General features: G+C 36.0%; 1 protein-coding gene and 1 non-coding gene across 3 annotated transcripts in view; one reads left to right on the top strand and one right to left on the bottom strand.

Moving 5' to 3' along the window:
* The window catches only part of Casp8ap2 (caspase 8 associated protein 2), a 34,001-nt gene that overhangs the window by 9,392 nt on the left and 5,453 nt on the right, over positions 1–19,156 (top strand). For both annotated transcript variants that reach the window (XM_019208829.2, XM_019208828.2), the window contains exons 3-8: positions 3,643–3,711; positions 4,373–4,473; positions 5,187–5,261; positions 7,917–8,032; positions 12,712–14,909; positions 15,852–18,954. In XM_019208829.2, the coding sequence (XP_019064374.1) occupies positions 3,643–3,711; positions 4,373–4,473; positions 5,187–5,261; positions 7,917–8,032; positions 12,712–14,909; positions 15,852–18,954 (5,662 nt within the window). The remainder of the gene's footprint in view (positions 1–3,642; positions 3,712–4,372; positions 4,474–5,186; positions 5,262–7,916; positions 8,033–12,711; positions 14,910–15,851; positions 18,955–19,156) is intronic.
* LOC117286109 lies at positions 5,357–5,464 on the bottom strand. The gene has a single exon (XR_004517219.1). It is a non-coding gene; the product is annotated as a U6 spliceosomal RNA (small nuclear RNA).

Raw genomic sequence — 19,156 nt, 5'->3', positions numbered from 1 at the left:
TAGCCTCGAACTCCTAAACTCATGCAGTCTTCCAGCTCAGTCTTCTGAGTAGCTGGCATTATAAGTGCATACCACCATGCTTAGATGAGCTTTTCTTTTTATATTCTTTCAAACCTCTAAGTGTAAGCAAGTTAGCAGTTTTGCCAATTTGAAATAACTTCTGTTGTCATATCCAAAATAGGAATTGAAATTAATATTTCCAGTAAATGCAGTTATGTTTGTATGTTATTCAGATTAAAAATAATAGTCACAGGGCTGGGGATTTAGCTCAGTGGTTCTGCTGCCTGCCTCGCACGTGCAAGGTCCCAACTTCAATCCCTGGTACCCCCACAAAAAAAGATAGTCACAATGGAAGATTAGGCTGAAAAAGAGAAAACCAAGACCTGGTAGAAAAAATAAAAGTGTAAATAAGTATTAAAATGTATACTTTTTTGTTTGTTTGTTTTTGTTTTTTGAGACGGGGTCTTGATATGTAGTTGAGACTGACTTGGAACTCACTATGTAGTCCAGGCTGGTGTCGAACTCTCACACTGATCCTCCTGCCTTAGCCTCCCAAGTGCTGGGTTAACAGGCGTGCACCACTATACCCAGTTTAAAATGTGTAATTGACTGAGTTAGATCCCTGGTACCAAAAAAAAAAAAGTATAATTGATATTGTGTAATATGAAGAAAAGTCTAAAAGAGTAGAGGATGTGAGAGGGGTAGGGAAAAGGTAAAAAGAAGAGAAAAAATATGTGAAAAGGAAAAACATGGAAACAGTGTCTTTGTAAACAGGGAAGGGTGGAGAGGCTGAGGGGAGGGCTGGGGAATGGGGAAAAATAAGAACCTGATAAGTCATATGTAGGTACAAGATCCCAATGATGAATGTAACTGATATATACCAATAAATTTAATAAAGATTTAAAAAAAAGACCTGGTAGTAAAACAAACTCATAAATTGGACATGGTGATGCACGCCTATAAACCCCATACTCAGGAGGCTGAGGCCTCAAGTTGAAGGCCAAACTGAACTACATAGCAATACCCTGTCTCAAACAATTTTTAAAAAATAGCTTATAAAGCCGTTTTTTGTTTTGTGGGTTTATTTATTTTTTTAGTGGTGAGAATTGGATCCAAGGTTGTACACGTTCTAGGCATTTCTGCCATGAGCCCAGCCCTAAACAGAAATACTTTAACATACAGAAGTTGTTTCTGAGTCCTAATATAGTGTTTATTTATTTATTCAATACACATGGAACTCAGGGCCTCCTGCATGCTATGCAAGTATTCTACCATTACCATTAAGCTATATCCCTAGCCCTCTGTTGTAACATTTATTCATTTCTTTTAAATAGTTATATTTGGGGCCAGGGATTTAGCTCAGTGGTTCGGTGGCCTGCCTTGCAAGCGCAAGGACCCGAGTTCAATCCCTGGTGCCCCCCCAGTAGTTATATTTGACCTCATTTAATTTGTTTAGATTGTAGATATATTTGTTGACAAGAATTATGATTAGTGTGATATATAATGAAAGGGACAGTTATAAAGCAGATTTAGACCACTCATGGTGGAAGATACCAGTAATCCCAGCTACTTGGGAGACTGAGACAGGAGGACCTTGAGTTTGAAGCTAGCCTGGGCAACATGGTGAAACCCTATTGCAAAACAAAAAGCATGTTTAGTAGAATTTTACTTTACTTAGAAATGGTTTCTTTCAAAATTAGTATCATACAGCTAGAGATGTGGCTCAGTGTTAGAAGGTTTGCCTAGCATGATTGAAGCTTGTATTTTTTTCTCCAGAATTGTTTTTTTTTTTTTTTTAAATCAGTAGAGCTGGGGATTTAGCTCAGTAGTTCCGTTGCCTGCCTTGCAAGCGCAAGGAGCCATGTTGGATCTCTGGTACCGCCCCCTTAAAAAAAAGCATTAAAAAAATCAGTAGTCATAAATAGACAAAGGCCAACGTAACATAACTATGCTAGGTAGTAGTATGGTGTTAAATATATTGCTGATGTATTTTCACGATGTTATGCTGCCATATAGTTCTGTGGGTTTTCTTGTTTTTTAGTTTTTTAAACTAACAGAAAAATGAAAAGTATAATGAACAGCTTTATTTTCACCTAGATTTACAAATGATTATATTTATCATATCTACAATTCTATTAAATTTTGAAGGAAAAACAACATTGTTTTTGTTTTTTGGTGGTTTTTTTTGTTTGTTTATTTTTTGAGACAGGGTCTCACTATGTAGTGACCTGGAGCTCACTATTTAGCCCAGGCTGGTCTCAAACTCCAGCAATTCTCCTGCCTCAGCCTCCCGAGTGCAGGGACTACAGGTGTGCGCCACCACACCCAGCTAAAACAACATTGTTAATTTCATTTGCTAGATACAACAGTTTTCATTTCTGTGTAGTACTTTCAGGTTCTTGTCCACGCACATACTGGTTTGTTTGTTTATTTTGTTTTATTTTGGGTTTTTTGCTGTATTAGGAATGGAACCCAGGGTCTTATGTGTGATGGCAGTTAAGTCTCTTTACTAGTATTGTACATTTTCATATAAAATATAGAATCTTGTATTTGTATAGTTGTATAAATACAACTATACAAATACAAGTCTTCCATCTTGCTCTAAAATATGACATCTATGTCATAAGTCCCACATTATTGTAATTACTGTAATTAAATGCTATAACTTTCATTTAGCCCTATGTATCTTAATAGAATTAAGAAGGATTAAAAGAAAATAAGAAGAAAAATTAGTCTTTTGTAGTTACTCAATTATTTTATCATCTAGTGTTGCTAGTTCTTCTAGCATCCTTTAGTATCTGTAAAATACCATTTCCCTGTAATTGTCTTATTTGCTTCTGGAGTCCAGATATATATTATATGAGAATTGTTGATATCCTAAAATCACTAACACTCATTTTTTTCTCTCTGCTCTACAGATTGGGTAATTTCTTTTGAAGTATCTATTAATCCACCTAGTGCATTGGCTCTACAGTTGTAGAAATTTTTCATTGGATTCTTTTTTGTTGTTATTGTTAAGAGTGGGAAAAATTTATTGAGGGGAAAAAAAGCTTCTGTCTAAGAGAGACAGAAGATGGACCAGAAAGTGGGTTGCCCTCTCACCCTAATTTTCAAAGATGTTTTATACAGCAAAGCCATGTGGTGAGGCGGTTACAAGTGAGACAAAACTGTAAGACCCAATGGAGAATTATGAGGTGGGGCAAAACCATGACCAACCAATAAGATCACAAATACAGTCACCCAGGTAATATTGATTAAATGGGGGTCAAATGGAGCAAGTCACATAGCAAGTGTATACACGGATTTTCAGTAAGAGTGGGGGTCAGGGATATTACCTGAAAGGCTGGGTTAAGACCCTGCCCCCCCAACTCAGATGATTGAAACCTATTTGGAATATTAGTCACTGCTATTTATCCCCAGGGGAAGCACAAAGATGTAGCCTCTCCTTTTACAATTGTGGCCTTCAGTGAATGTGTCTTGATTGTCCTCCATGTTGGCTCTGTACTGTGTTGGCTCCTTGAGGGGAGCCTATAAGATAATCTAATTAACTTTTTTGAAAACTTTTCTTAGACCTTCAGGGTAGGAATGGAAAAAACTTCAGTGTATAAAGTAAATTTTAACCAGTCTTTGCTGTTCTTGTAGCTTCTCCTCTCAAAAATAATGATGAAGGCTCATTGGACATATATGCTGGGTTGGACAGTGCTGTTGCTGGTAAGTAAGTTCCATCGAATAGTCTCATTTTATTTGGTCAGTTTGTTATGTTTGTTTTGTTTTTACAATTCCTGGTAACCTCATACTTCCTAAATTTGCCTATTCTTTGAAATAATTGCACTCAGGTAATTTTCCTACCCAAAGCTTGATCTGTAAAACAAATTAGTATATAGGTTTGTTATTCATCTAAGTCTCAGATTTAAATGGACCTGTACAAAGATATTATGTACCATTGAAATGCAGCTGGTGCTGTTGTCTGTTACTGTTCATTGTGTCACATACGTTATGACTTATTGTGTCACAGAACATTTGACAAACGTTGTTACTATAGATATTTTCAAATGTAGCAGTAACTACATAATAGGGACCTATACTATGATAATAGGGACCTATCTACATATAAGATCTTTTCCATAGAAACTTTTTCCATGATCAGATCTTTCAATGTTTTGAAAAAATTTGATCATACTTTAAAAAAAATTTTTGATCATACTTGATTTGTTGGCACAACCATTTTATGTAACTGGTATTCCAGCTGTCATCTGGGAAACCAGTGTAGATTTGAATAAAATGTAGGAAGTGGAGAAATGATATTCCTTTGAGGTAGATATATCAAGAAGCCTAACAAATATTTTAACGTAAGGGTTTTTGTTTGTTTTAGACAGCACTTCCAAATCCTGTGTGCCATCCAGAAATTGTTTGGATTTATATGAAGAGATCCTGACTGAAGAAGGAACTGCAAAGGAGGCAACATATAATGATGTATGGGTTGCCACAGTTTTTAAGAACAGATATTTACTATTTTGTAGCCCCTAGATAGCAGGTAGCAGCTTATTCTGTGTTCAGGAATTGGTTCTTTGATTAAGAGTATTTAAGTCAGTTTTTGCCTTCAGACCTATTTTTAAGGGAATGCTTTCTGACTACTTTTCTAAATTTAGTGACAATTCTGATTGACTAAGTTTAAGTGTCTGAATATATAAACCTCAGCAAGCATTCAGTGTAATACAACATTTTATTTTTTATGATTTGTGCTGTTATATATTTTCTATAAAAAAAGTTCTGAGACTTAAATGAGACAAATTTCTACTGTATTTGAATTTTAGGGTTTGGAGGTTAAATATGAAATTTAACAGAATATGTAGTTTAAAACAACTTTAGAACCAGTTAGTTACTAAATATCTTTAGACCTAGTCAATACTTTTTACTGGATTGATGTGCAAAATTTTAAATATTTTGAAATGTTATTTAAACTAGTAAAATATTTACAGCATTCTGGGAGGCTAAGGCAAGAGGATCTCAAATTTGAGCCCAGCCTGGGCAACTTAGCAACTTTGTGAGGCCCTGTCTCAAAACAAAAAAGGCAGTGGGTGTAGCTCAGTTGAAGGCCCTGGGTTCAACCCACACACACACCCCATATGGGGAATGGGAGCAATATCTTAGAATGACACTTAAATTATTCTTTTTATATTTTACAGCTACAGGAAAAATATGGAAAATGTCAGCTGCAGATGAAAGAACTGATGAAAAAATTTAAGGAAATACAGACACAGGTAGGATTGTAGTGAATATTTTATTTATTTTTGCCCTATTAACTTTGTTTGTTTGTTTGTTTTTCTGGGTAGGAATTTATTTACAGAGTCCATCGAAAAATATGGAGTGCTTCACAAATTTGTGTGTCATCCATGCACAGGGCCATGCTAATCTTCTCTGTATTGTTCCAATTTTAATATATGTACATTGCTGAAGTGAGCACTTTTTTGTTTGTTTTTTTGAGACAGGTTCTCATTAAGTAATCCAGGCTAGCTTGTAACTTGCTACGTAGCTCAAGCTGTCCTTAAATTCACAATCCTCTTACTTCAGCCTCCAGAGTGCTAGAATTACAGTTGTATGCCACCACAGCTGATTTAAAACAGGTTTTTATTTTGTTTCTGTGATACTGGGGATTGAACTCAGGGCGTTGCTGAGCTACACTCCCAGGCTTTTTTAAAGTTTTGATTGAAAAAGATCACGGGGCACATGCTTATAATCCAGCACTCAGGAGGCTGAGACAAGAGGACCTTGAGTTTGACACTAGCCTGGTCAACATGAGACCTTGTCTCAATAAAACAGAATAAAACCCTGGATTCAATCTCTAGAACTGAAAAAAACATACCTAAGAGTATTTTGAGCTCAACAAAGTGATATGTGCCTGTAGTCACACCTGCTTGAGAAGCTGGGGCAGAAGGTCACTTCAGCCCAAAAGTTCAGGACCAGCAACATAGTAAGACCCCTTCCTCATCAGTTTAAAAAAAATTTTGTTTTTGTTATAAAAAGAAATTTAAAATGCAGTTCATTAAGAAGTTTTTTTTTCTTTTGTTGTGCTTGGGATTGACCCCAGAGCCTCATGCATGTCATACAAGCTTTCTACCACAGAGGTACACTTTTTTTTGGCTATTTTTATGAATGGAAATTAAAATACCAAGTGTCAGCCCTTCATAAGGAATGGTTGTTTTGAGGGATTTTTTCTCTTTTCTGCTGGAGATTGGCCCATGCTAAGCATGTACTCTGCCATCAAGGTGTCAATCCAGAGTTTGCCCTTGGAGTTTTAAGACAATGTCTGATTGTAGTTCAGGCTGGCCTTGAACTCACTCTACAGCTCTGACTGCCCTCAAACTCTTGCTCCTCCTGCTTCAGCCTCCCAAATGCTGGGATTATGAGTGTGTGCCACCATACCTGGCTTTGTCATTTTATCTTTATCTGATGAAGTTGATATAGATACAGTGCTGAATTGTTAAAAAGACATTGACACTGGGCATGGTGGTAAAAGCCTAAAAGGCTGCAGCTAGGAACATAGCTGTGATTTCAGAAAACCAAAAAGAAAGAAAAAGACATTGACAAGAAAGATCTGTTAGATTTAGAACAATAGTTAGGAAAAAAATTTGTAGAAATGGCAGGTAGCTTAAGATAGTTCAAGATCTCAATGGTTTTGAGGAGCAAAGATTTAGGGTGGCTTTGTGGAAAAATAGCTGCCTTTGCAATTATTACTGGAAGGGCCTTTTTTGTGATTGAGCTGCAGAAGTAAGGAATGTGATGTCCTGGTTTAGTTTTTTTGTTTGTTTGTTTGTTTATTTTGAGACAATCTCCCTATGTAGTTCAGGCTGGTCTCAAATTTATGGTTATCCTCCTGCCTCAGTCTCCAATTGCTGTAATTATAGGCATGCACCAACACACCCAGCTGGTTCACAATTTTTTTTTCTTTCGTAAAGTTTATTATACAGTACAGTTATATTCATCATTGGGAACTTGTACCTTTACATGATGTATCTTGAACGTATCTTGGTTCTTATTTTTTCCCCATTCCCCTGTGATTCGAACCGGAAATCGAACTGGGGTCCTTGTGCAGCAGAACCACTGAACTAAATCCCCAGCCTTTTCTTTTTGGTACTGGGGATTGAACTTGGGACCTTGTGCTTGTGAGGCAGGTAGCAGAACCACTGAGCTAAATCCCCAGCCCGTTCACAATTTTTAATAAAATTATTTTTCTTCTTTTCTCTGTCTCCTGAAGAAACCAGTCAATGTTAGATTCATTTTTTTGTTTATCCATGATTGTAAATTTAACTTGTTAAATATAATAGAATTCTTATCTTTTTGTTTGTTCTCTTTTTTGAGACAGGGTCTTCTTATGTAGTCCATGCTGGCCTTGAACTCACTATGCCCAGGCAGGTTTTGAATTCCTATCAAGCCTCCTGCCTTAGTCTACTGAGTGTTGGGATTATAGGCATGTGCCACCATCCTCAGCTTGTCATTTTTTATTTTTAATTTTCAAAATAATGATTTTGGCCAAACTTTTTTTCACTGCTATTTACTATTTTTCTATATTGATCCCTGTTTTAAGTAGTTTCACTGTTAGTAGGCTTTTTCTGGTGCCTTCTTTGAATCTTACTTTTCCTGTCTATGTAATGGGGATAATAGTAATTTTCATGGGACTTCTTTTTGTTGGCGGGGGGTTCTGGGGATCTAACTTGGGTCCTTGAACTTACAAGGCAGGCAGAGGAACCACTGAGCTAAATCCCCGGCCCTCATGGGGCTTTTTGAGCATTGCTTAAAATAAAATATGTGATGCCTAGCTCGTATTTAACCTTCAATACTTATTAGCTAATATAAGCAGTATTTTGAATAATTCTATAGAGAGGTATTTTAATATGCTTTATTAATTTATATTTTAGAATTTCAGCTTGAAAAATGAAAACCAGTCTCTTAAGAAGAATATTTCAGCACTTATCAAAACTGCCAGACTGGAAATAAACCGCAAGGATGAAGAAATAAATAATCTTCACCAAAGGTACAACTAAGGGTATATATCTATATAAATTATACCAGCATTGATACATGGAATGTTTTTCAGTTTGAGTGGAAGATAAAAATATGTATTTTAGCCAGGAATTTAGTTCAGTGGTGCTGCCTGCTTCGCAAGCGTGAGATCCTGAGTTCGATCCCCAGTCCAAAAAAAAAAGGCAAAAATACGTATTTTATTAAACAAGATTTCATATGAATAGTGACTAATATGCTAGTGGTTTATAGAAAACATTATCACATGCCTCTTCTGTTTATTCAGTTTTCTAAAACATTAGGATCTTAGTATAGTACTTATGCGCCTCAGATGTTGTTGTGTTATGAGTTCTTCTAGGTACATACCAGATACTAAAATACCAGGAGAGCAGGGGCTGATAGGCAGGAAATACTCAGTGGTACAGTATATGCTTAGCATTCAGTAGGCCCTGGGTTCAATCCCTCACACCAAAAAGGCATCTGTGCTCACAGCCTTTATTAATTAAGCAGCCCTAAGCTGAGTGCATTAGCGCACATCTGTAATCTCAGCACAGGGAGTCTGAAGCAGGAGGATTGCAAGTTTGAGTCCTGTCTGGGCAAGTTAGTGTGACTTCCTCAAAAGACTTGGACTGGGGATCTAGCTTGGTGGTAGAGTGCCTCTGGGTTTAATCCTCAGTACCCCTCCCCCAAAACTCTCAAATGTCTGTTCTTTTCCCTCAAGTGGCTTTTCTCTATTAATTTTGCTCACTCTTCACTTTTTTTTTTTTTTTAGCGAGAGACAATATTCTGCTCTAGTAAGGTTCATAATTCTTCCTTTCATAACAAAAATCTCTGAAAAACTTGTCAGAACATGTGACTTTCATTTCCTCCTCCTCCTCTCTCTCTCTTTTTTTTTTAATTTAGTACTGGGGATTGAACTCAGGCCCACATACATGCTAATTAATTACTGTACCATTGAGCTGCATCTCAGCTCTTACTCATTTTTTTTGAGAAAGGGTCTCATTCAGTTCCCCAGGGTGGCCTTAAATTTGGGATTGTCTTGCTGGAGCCTCCCAAGAAGCTGAGATTATAGGCATGTGCCGCTACATCTGGCTTCTTTCTACTCACTTTGAATACAATCCATTCCAACTTTTGCCTCCATTCATTGGTAGAAACAGCTGTCGCTTGAGTATCATTAAGTTAATCAAATAGTTTCGACCTCCCACTTAATTGTACGCATGCACATTATTTGATATGTCATTGACTCTCACTTCCTGAATAATCTCTCGCTTTGGCTTTAGTGATCTGATGATTTTTTGCTTTCTTTATAATTCAAGTTTATTCTTCTGTACTTGATTGTTTTAAGTTTTGAGTCTTTCAGAGCTCAAGTCTATGTTTTCTTATCTGTATCAGTATTTTCTGATATTCTTACTCATGCTAGGTCAGTTGCATTTATATATTTGTATATATAAATAACTACTTTGTATCTACACATAAATATCTTTAAAGGATTTTAAAATTACCTCATCAAAAATGAATTTGTCATCAAACTCTTTCCATTGTTAGCTAGCTCATTGGATTTTCCTATCATTTATTCTATTAGTGTAAGTCAGGGATCTAGGTGTAGGGTAACCATTTAATTTATTGCCCTCACTAGAATACTTTTGAGAAGAGAAGGGGATGCTGTTAATAATTGCACACTAAGACTGCTTGGCAAGCTAGGACATAGTCACCCTGACTAGGAATTGCCTTTTATATTTAAGTCTCACTCATTTTACAGAGCCAGTTCATCATCACATTCTGTTGATTTTTATGTCTTTTTAATCCCTCAAATCATTTATTCTTTTTTTTTGCTGTGGTTGTCACAGCCCATCCATAGCTCATATGAACTGGCAGCAAGCAATCTTTGAATGTGGAAAAATAATAAACCCCAAGAATATCTCTGCATCCTTTTTTTTTTTTACATTAGGTTTATTGGTATATTTTAGGTATACAATACAGTGACTTTCATCATTGGGAACTTGTACCTTTACATGATGTATCTTGGTTCTTATTTTTTCCCCATTCCCCTGCCCTCCCTTCAACCCTTCCACTGGGCCTCTTTATTTTCAAAGACTTTGTTTCCATTTTTTTCCTTTTCTCATATTTTTTTCTTTCCCTTCTTTCCTTTCTCCTACCTCTCCCACTTACCCTTCCCCTTTAGACCTTTTCCTATTTTACATTATCAGTTATACACCTTGATCCTTATTTATACTTTCAGTTTTTTACACCAGAGAAAATATTTGGTATTTACACATGTGTGTCCTATTTATTTTGCTTAAGAGTGTGGCCTCAGTGTTTCTGTATCCATTCTTAATCTCTAGCCTTTGGTTTGTCTTTTCAGTGTTAGGACACAGAACGTGTTCTTAAGCACAAATTCTAGCCATCTTACTATGAAAAAATACCCCATTCCTCCTTTTCTTGATTTAAAACATATCAGTGGCTTTTCATTGATCTTAGGATAAAAGATCATAAATCTTAACCTGGCCTACAAGACCCTTCATACTAAAGTCCCAAACTACTTCTCCATCCTTCCTTCAGTACTTATCTTGGCCCTAGGTGTTACATTCTTTCTATTCCTGGGAGGTGCCATGCATTCTGCCTTTCTGTGGAGCTATTTCTACTGCCTGGAATGATCGTGTCATTCACCTGCTAAATGTGTGCTATATATTCTCAGATATCAGCTGATACTGATTTATTCTTATTGTCTAGGTCACATTTCTTTTTTGTAATATGTATATTTTCAAATCCTGAGTAGGATTACTTGATTAGTATCTTCCACTAGACTGTAAAGCTTCTTTGAGCAGGGACTATATCTATTTGTCCTCACCATTTTTTCCACATACCTAGGACAGTGCTTGGCACATTCTAGATAGTCATTTGGTGAGTAAATGAAGTCATTGTAAGGACTATTATACACTACAGAGGCACCTCAGTTCTAATTCTTTCCCACTATTCTGGTTACAGAATTCATTTCATGCTAGTATCCACTGTATTTAGGCATTTTGAAAATAAAGATAGGAAAAAAGTGATAATGTGCATTTACTAAGCTAAATTATTTTTCCCACTGCACCTAGCATAAGTTTGGTTCCTAAATGGTTAGGGAAGTTTGTGTGTGTGTGTGTGTGTGTTTGAGTCTTTTGAGGGAAGGACATGGAGTTTGTTTAGGGAGAAAAGAAAAACTCAGTGAATAAAATGACAGAAGTTACTTTATTAGTTGTTAAGCATTGTCTCATAAAAGTTCTGTCAACTATTTATACTTTTGTGAGCTATTACTCATATTCTAATAGTAAATATTTATCATTTTGTTGAAACTTAATGTTTAGTGAATTAAAAAACTGAAATTAACATGAATTGAAAATAAGGTCATATGCTGCAGTATTGTGGGTTAAAACTACAGCATCTGAATGTGTTGGGGTAGGAGGAACAATTCTATTCATGAAAGAATCCATAAAAAGTCTGTTACACTTTGCTTTTAGTTTTTTGTCTCATAAGTCTTCTTTTGCTTTATAAGCATCTCCCCTAACTTCTAAGTTTTTTAATTTGGGAGGTGTCCATGTGTTTAATATTAACTAGGAATAGATTTTTGAAAAGTAATGGTTGATTTGGAAGTGTGGGAAGATGAAGTTATTACAGAAAGTTAAAATGAACTATATACATTTTATTGCTAGGCAAACTACCAGTTTTTCAAACATTAAAACTTTAAGACTTAGGCTTTTTTAAAGTGATAAATACATATCATTCTCCTAAAGAGTGAATCACAACTCTCTATTCCTTTTTATTTTTGCATACTATGTATCATTTTAAGATGGCTGCCAAAAACTGAGTATAGTAGCACATGCCTGCAGTTCCAAGATTCAGGCAGCTAAGACAGGAGGATTGAGAAATCAAGGCCAGCCTGGCTACATACCAAGACCCCATCTCAAAGAACAAAATAAATAAAAAAGATGGCTGTTGATCCTGTGCTTTATGATAGGATTATATGTGGAAACTAGGACATTGAATTCTATAAAGTATACTTTGATTATGTCTGTAATCCAACAAGGTTTTACTTTTCTTTCTGTTTTAGTTAGGCTCATGTGAGTGAGGGAAAGAAAAGAAGGCATGTGTTCTAAAAGAAGTGAACTTGTAATTGATTTGGGAGTTGTGTATCCTTGATAAGGGAAGTCTTAAAAGAAATTGTCGAGTGCTGGGATAGATTGTCTTTGAAACAAAGCAAATAAGAAATAGCTGGGCATGGTGACACACATGTGTAATCCCAGTGCTCAGAAGGCTCAGGAAGAAGGATAGCACAAGTTCAAGGTCAGCCTACGCTATATAGTGAGTTCCAAATCAGTCTGAACTACATAGTGAGGTCCTATCTGAAATAAAAGAAAGAGAGGGAGAGTTACTTACTTTTGAAAAGTGTCTCATTTAATTAGAAACTGATAAATTATTTACTGGTTTAATTCATTCATCATTATGTTTATTTTCCCTAGTTCTAAGGATTGAACTCAGGGCCTTGCATGTGTTAGGCAAGCGTTCTACCATGAAGCTACATCCTCAGTTCCAATTACTGTTTTATATAAAATATGATTATGACACTTTTAAAACTGAGGGGCCTACATGTGAATAAAATTTAAAAGATCACCACCAATTAACTTTGCTTTTTTGTCAATTTTTATTTCTCAATAGATTGTCTGAGTTTTCTCATTTTCGAAATAATCATAAAACTTCAAGAACATCAGATGCAGTTAGAACAAAAGATCTTAGATCCAGATCTCCCCATTTGGATGATTGTTCAAAGACTGATCACAGAGTTAAAAGTGATGTTTCCAAAGATGTACATCATAACACTTCACTGCCAAACCTGGAAAAAGAAGGAAAATCACATTCTGAAAAAAAGAACACTTCATATTTGCCTTCATCCGTTGAGAAACATAGCACCAATGGCATGTGGTCACGTTCCCATTATCAAGTTGGTGAATGTAACTCAAATGAGGATAATAGAAAAGGGAGAAAAGATATTAGACATAGCCAATATGGCAGAGGAACTGATAGAATACGAAAAGATTTAAGTAATAGCCTTGGTGCGAGTGAACCAAGAAACACAGAGACTAGTCCAAGGCTACAAGGACATGCTGAGAAACATGGTAAAAGTGAACCAAAGGCTGAAAGCAAACACTCAATGTTCAAAAATAACATAGATTTGGATTATAGAAGTGAACGTGGTAGCTCCTGTTGGGAGAAAGAGACATCTAGAGAAAGGTCATACATGCGAATAGAATCTCAAAATGACAAAAAACTAGAAAGACAAAGTGAAAGATTACAGAATACAATTAGAAAAGAATTTAAATCACAGGACAGAGAAGAAAGAAAAGTTGATCCAAAACTTAAATCAGTAATAAAAGACCAGGATGACTGGAGGAGATCTGAACGAGCATCTCTTCCCCATTCTACAAATGAATTAACATCTCATAGTTCCAGTAAATACCACCCAGAAGAGAGAAGAGGAAAGGAAGATTGTAAAAGAGACAGGAATGTGAGCAGTCATAATTTTCAAGTTGGAAGAAGTTCATCATCTCTTTCAAGTACTAGAACTCACAAACACATGGAGTTCAAGGAAGCTGATGCTACACACCAACGGGAAAGTATACCTTTAAAAGCAGAAAGGCACAGAATTGAAGATAAGAGGAAAAGAGAACGAGAAAACAAAGAAGAAAATAGGCATATGAGAAATAACAAAAAGTCACCTGCAGAACATTTGCTGAAGACAAATAAAGAAATTAAAAAAATTGCTACTGAATTAAAGGAACAGAATGGGACAAAAAATGATAAAAATGAAGTCACTAATAATGAAGTTTCTGAAGGAATGGATAATAAATTGTTTTCAATGAAAGCAGAGAATGCTACAAAAGAAACAAACAATAAAGACTTAAAGTTAAGTTTTATGGAAAAACTGAACTTAACTCTTTCTCCAGCTAAAAAGCAGCCTGTTTGTCAGGATAATCAACATAAAATAACTGAAACTTCCAAATCCATTGACGTAAGTGGTTTGCAGACCTTGGTGCAGACTGAAAGAGTGACATGTGTGCCCTCTGTCAGTAAACATATCACTGAAAAAACCAGATCCAAGTTACTGAAACCAAAGGATGCTCTTCCAGCATCATCTGAACTCAGAAGCAATAGTCCAGAAAGCAAAATAGAAGAAACTAGTTTGCTGGTTAAATCTGTTGAGATTACTATGCCTTGTGAAGTGCCCATTTTTGATCCAGAGACTTCCTTCACATCTGTAGAAACAAAACAAACAGAATCCTTGTTTACATCAGCAGAAATGGAAAAAACCGTTGATGGTGCAACAGCAGCAGATTCTGTGGTAATTAATGTATTGCAGACAGATGGCTCTCAAAACTTTAGCCTGGAATTGAATAACAAAAGACATGATGGTTTAAATTCTTGTGATGTTTCTAAAAGTATGGAAATGAAGGAAGGTCCTTCAACTAAAGTGGTTGAAACTAGTGAAAGCCTTCTGCAGCCTTCAGTTGAAGAAGCTAGCATTTTGCCAGTAAACCTTTCAGAAATTGATAACCCCAAATTTAAGCCTTCCCCTATACATACACCACTGAGTGAGAGTAAGTCTTGTCTTTTGGAGACCTGCATATCTGAAGAAGCTCTAGCATCTTCACTTCAGCAGACTGAATTAATGAACCACAGAAGAGAAATTGGAGAGACAAACTCTGTATATCATGATGATGAGAACTCAGTTTTAAGCATTGACCTCAATCATCTGAGGCCTATTCCAGAAGTCATCAGTCCTCTGAATAGTCCAGTAAGACCTGTAGCAAAAGTTCTTAGAATGGAAAGTCCACCTCAAGTTGCATTATATAATAAAGGTATTTTTCATAACATTAAAAGTAACATTCAGCCCTCATTGTGGTATACATTGAGCCTTTAAAAATCTAAATATAGATAAAGCTTTTTTCCCCCCAGCACTAGATTGAATCTGGTCTTACACATACTAAGTAGGTGCTCTCCTGCTGTGCTACACCCCTAGCCCATTTAATTCTTGATTTTTTAATATATTATTTTGTGTTACTGGGACAAAACCCAGGGTCTCAATCCTGCTAGGCAAAAGCATTCTACAACTTAGTTATATCACTGGCTAATTTATTTGGGGTTTTTTTAGGTAGTCTCACTATGTTACCCAGACTGGCCTTGAAGTCATGATCCTCCTGCCTCATCCTCCTGAGAGCTAGGATTATAAGCCACTGCACCTGGCTTAATTCTTTATTCAAAAAAGATAGCAGTAGAACAGATTACTTAAATTGTATTTCATTGTACTTTTATTTTTCAATGTCCTGCTAGTGTGAGTTTATTTTTTTATAGCAAAACATTTTTTGGTACATTTTAGGCACACATAATGATGCACTCTTCGTAGGGAATTTTTCTCCTGTGCATGATACGTCCTACCTCTTTTTTTCCCATTTCCCCTCTCCCTTCAAGCTACTTCCCCTCCTGTACTTTTTAAGATTATTGAAAGAATGAATTGACTCAGTATTTAATTTTTGTTATGTAGGATGGAAATGTCAAATGACCAAGACTCAATAGGTAAGGCTATAATAGTAGCACACACCTATAATCCCACAGGACTGAGGCTGGCTGAAACAGGAAAATTGCAAGTTCTAGTTCTGCCTAGGCAACTTAATGAAACTCAGTTCAAATAAATAAAATGTACTAATAATAGTAATAAAAAAAAGCTGAGATATAGGTACTGTTATTGGGGGAAAAAGAAACCTCAATGGCTATGTGACTTTAACATACTTTTCTCTTTGCAGGTGTGGTTTTACCAAATTCAGCTCATTCAACTTTCAAGAGTCAGTCTGATCTCAACAAGGAAAATCAAAAGCCAGTTTGTAAATTTGACAAGTGTACAGAAGCAGACTCCTGTAAGAATTCATCTTTACATGAACTAGAAGAAGGAGAAATTATAACTGACAGTGAAGACTCCAACCTACAAACAAGTTTGGGAAAAAGTGCTAAGTCTAGGTCTTCTGCTGCAGTGCAGAACACAGAAACTAGCCCAGGAAGTAGGAAAAGTACTCATTTGAATATAGACCATAAGAAAACATATGTAAAAATCCACCAAAGCAACAGCAAATGGCATAAAAACCCAAGTGGATCTAAGCAATCTTCAAAAACAAAGAAAAAAGATGAAACAATGAGCACCTCCAGTTTGGAAAAAATAGTTTCAATTATTCCTGTGCCCTGTTCTATAGGAGAGATTATGCATATGTTACAAATGATTAAGAAGCATGTAAAGAAAAATTACATGAAGTTCAAGGTAAAGTTTTCATTGTTACAATTTCACAGAATTATTGAGTCAGCTATTTTGAGTTTTACATCGCTAATTAAACACCTTGACTTATCCAAGATTTCTAAGTCAGTAACTACTTTACAGAAGAATCTCTGTGACTTTATAGAATCTAAACTTAAGGAAGTTAAAAAAAATGGCATAGTTGACCGCTTATTTGAACAGCAACTGCCAGATATGAAAAAAAAATTGTGGAAGTTTGTAGATGAGCAACTTGATTATTTGTTGACAAAGCTTAAGAAAATCTTAGTAAAATTTTGTGATTCTATAAACTTTGGAAATGACAGTGATGAAGAAAAACTTGCAAAATCAAAAAAAGACAAAGTACTGTATTCTAATAGGCAGAAGGGAAATGTGGACAACTCCAACAAAGGAACACTAAGAGAAAAATTGCCAAAATCAGAGTACTCTGTAAATTGTAAGTCTTTACTGGGATCTAAAAAAACTGAGGAAAAATGCCAAGACCAAAATAACTCCAGCATTAACATAATAAAGCATGACACTAAAAAAAATTTTAACACCTGCTTTGATAATATGAAGAACTCTCAATCTGAAGAACACTCCTTGGAACTAAATTGTCCGAAAGACTCAAAGCCAACAGCAAATGAAGGCAGTGCTGTAGAGGATTCACAAATGCCCCAGCATGTATCTTCAAAGCCAGAACGTAGTTTTGAGATTCTTACTGAACAGCAAACATCTAGCCTTACTTTTAATTTAGTGAGTGATGCTCAGATGGGTGAAATATTTAAAAGTTTATTGCAAGGTTCTGATCTTTTGGACAACAGTGTTAATTGTACTGAGAAATCTGAGTGGGAGTTAAAGACTCCAGAGAAACAGCTGCTGGAGAGTCTTAAATGTGAATCCATACCAGCTTGTACAACAGAAGAGCTCGTTTCAGGGGTGACTTCTCCATGTCCTAAAATGATTAGTGATGATAATTGGTCTTTATTATCATCTGAAAAAGGTCCATCTTTGCCATCAGGTCTTTCTTTGCCAGTTCATCCTGATGTTTTGGATGAAAATTGTATGTTCGAGGTATCTACTAACCTAGCTCTAAATAAAGATACCATATGTAGTTCAGAAAAGAGCAAGCCCTGCATTTCTTCCATACTCCTTGAAGATCTCGCAGTCTCTTTAACTGTACCATCACCTCTGAAGTCAGATGGTCATCTCAGTTTCTTAAAACCTGAATTTTTGTCTAGTTCAACTCCTGAAGAAGTTATTAGTGCACATTTCAGTGAAGATGCCTTACTTGAGGAAGAGGATGCATCTGAACAAGATATTCATTTAGCTCTAGAGTCTGATAATTCAAGCAGTAAATCAAGTTGTTCATCCTGGACAAGCAGGTCTGTTGCTCCTGGCTTTCAGTACCACCCTAATCTACCCATGCATGCTGTCATAATGGAAAAGTCCAATGATCATTTCATTGTGAAAATACGGCGTGCAGCTCCATCTACTTCCCCTGGTCTCAAACAGAGTAAGGTAACCACTGAGTCATTGGCATCTTTGCCCAGAGATGAAAAAGAAATTGATACAGCAAAGAAAGAACATATTTCATGTCAGAACACAAGTTTTAAGTCTGTGGAGGATTTGGAAAATTGCAATAAAAATGATAGCAGTAAATCAGTTAATGAAGAACAAAACTCTATGATACAAACACAGGTTCCTGATATATATGAATTTCTTAAGGATGCTTCAGGTAAAGTAAGTCATAATGAAGTACCTGGTGATTGTTTCAAGTTGCATCAAGTATGGGAATCAAAAGTGCCTGAAAACATTGAAGCATTGCCTTCAACGGAAGAAATTCCACACTCTGTTGAGGATCATCTTCCAAACACATTAATAAACTTACCAAAAGATCCAGTCACTGAGACAAAAAACTTGGGGGAACTGATAGAAGTAACAGTTTTAAACATTGATCAGTTGGGATGTTCTGGAGACAATTTAGATCATAATGCTCGGATATTGAATAATTCTTTGCAGCCTGAAACTATAGAAGCTTTTATTGATTTGACACAGGATGCTCCAAACAAGAGTAAAAATGAAGGTAATCAATCTGTGTTGGCAGTGGAAGACCTGGAATGTCAAGTGATATGTGTAGATGAAGACAGCTGCAAGGAAAAGGTAGAAATGGCAGACAGGCCTTTGGAATACATTGTTGAAGAAACTTGTATAGACTTGACCACAGAATCTCCTGGTTCATATGAAGTAAAAGATGATTTAAAATTAGAACCAGCATCAAATTCTGATGGTTTAGAGTTGCCTGGGACTTTAGCTAATGTTCACAGGAAAAGAAAAAATTTTTCTGATCTAAATCACTCTTGTCAGAAAAAACAAAGAAAGGAAACAGACCTAACCAGTATGGAAAAGACTGCAAAACTGATCCAAGAGTCTAGTGAAGATGGTGACACTCTTCAAAAGAAAGCCAGTAAGAAAAAGGCAGAGACTAAAGATTCCTCATCAACAAGCCCAGGGATTAAAAATTCAGCAGCACCTAGCACTTCTACAAGTCTCTCTGCAAAGAATGTTATTAAAAAGAAGGGAGAAATTACAATTTTATGGACAAGGTAAGAATTTTGTGAAGCATTTTAATCACTAGGAAATTTTGAGAGGTCAACAGCCTTTTTTTGTACTGGGATTGGCACCACTGAGCTAAATTCCCGGCCCCTGGTCAACAGTCTAATCCATTCTAAAATAAGGAAAAAGTTACTTCCAAAAAGTTAGTTGAAGGTCCATTCAAGGGTATAGTAGCTGTACTGTAGAACAATC

This window comes from Fukomys damarensis, unplaced genomic scaffold, assembly GCF_012274545.1.
Source record: "Fukomys damarensis isolate Sample0158 unplaced genomic scaffold, DMR_v1.0_HiC HiC_scaffold_14, whole genome shotgun sequence".
Classification (NCBI taxonomy): domain Eukaryota; kingdom Metazoa; phylum Chordata; class Mammalia; order Rodentia; family Bathyergidae; genus Fukomys; species Fukomys damarensis.
Note: the sequence above shows the minus strand (reverse complement) of the source record. Positions and strands in the feature narration are given on the sequence as shown.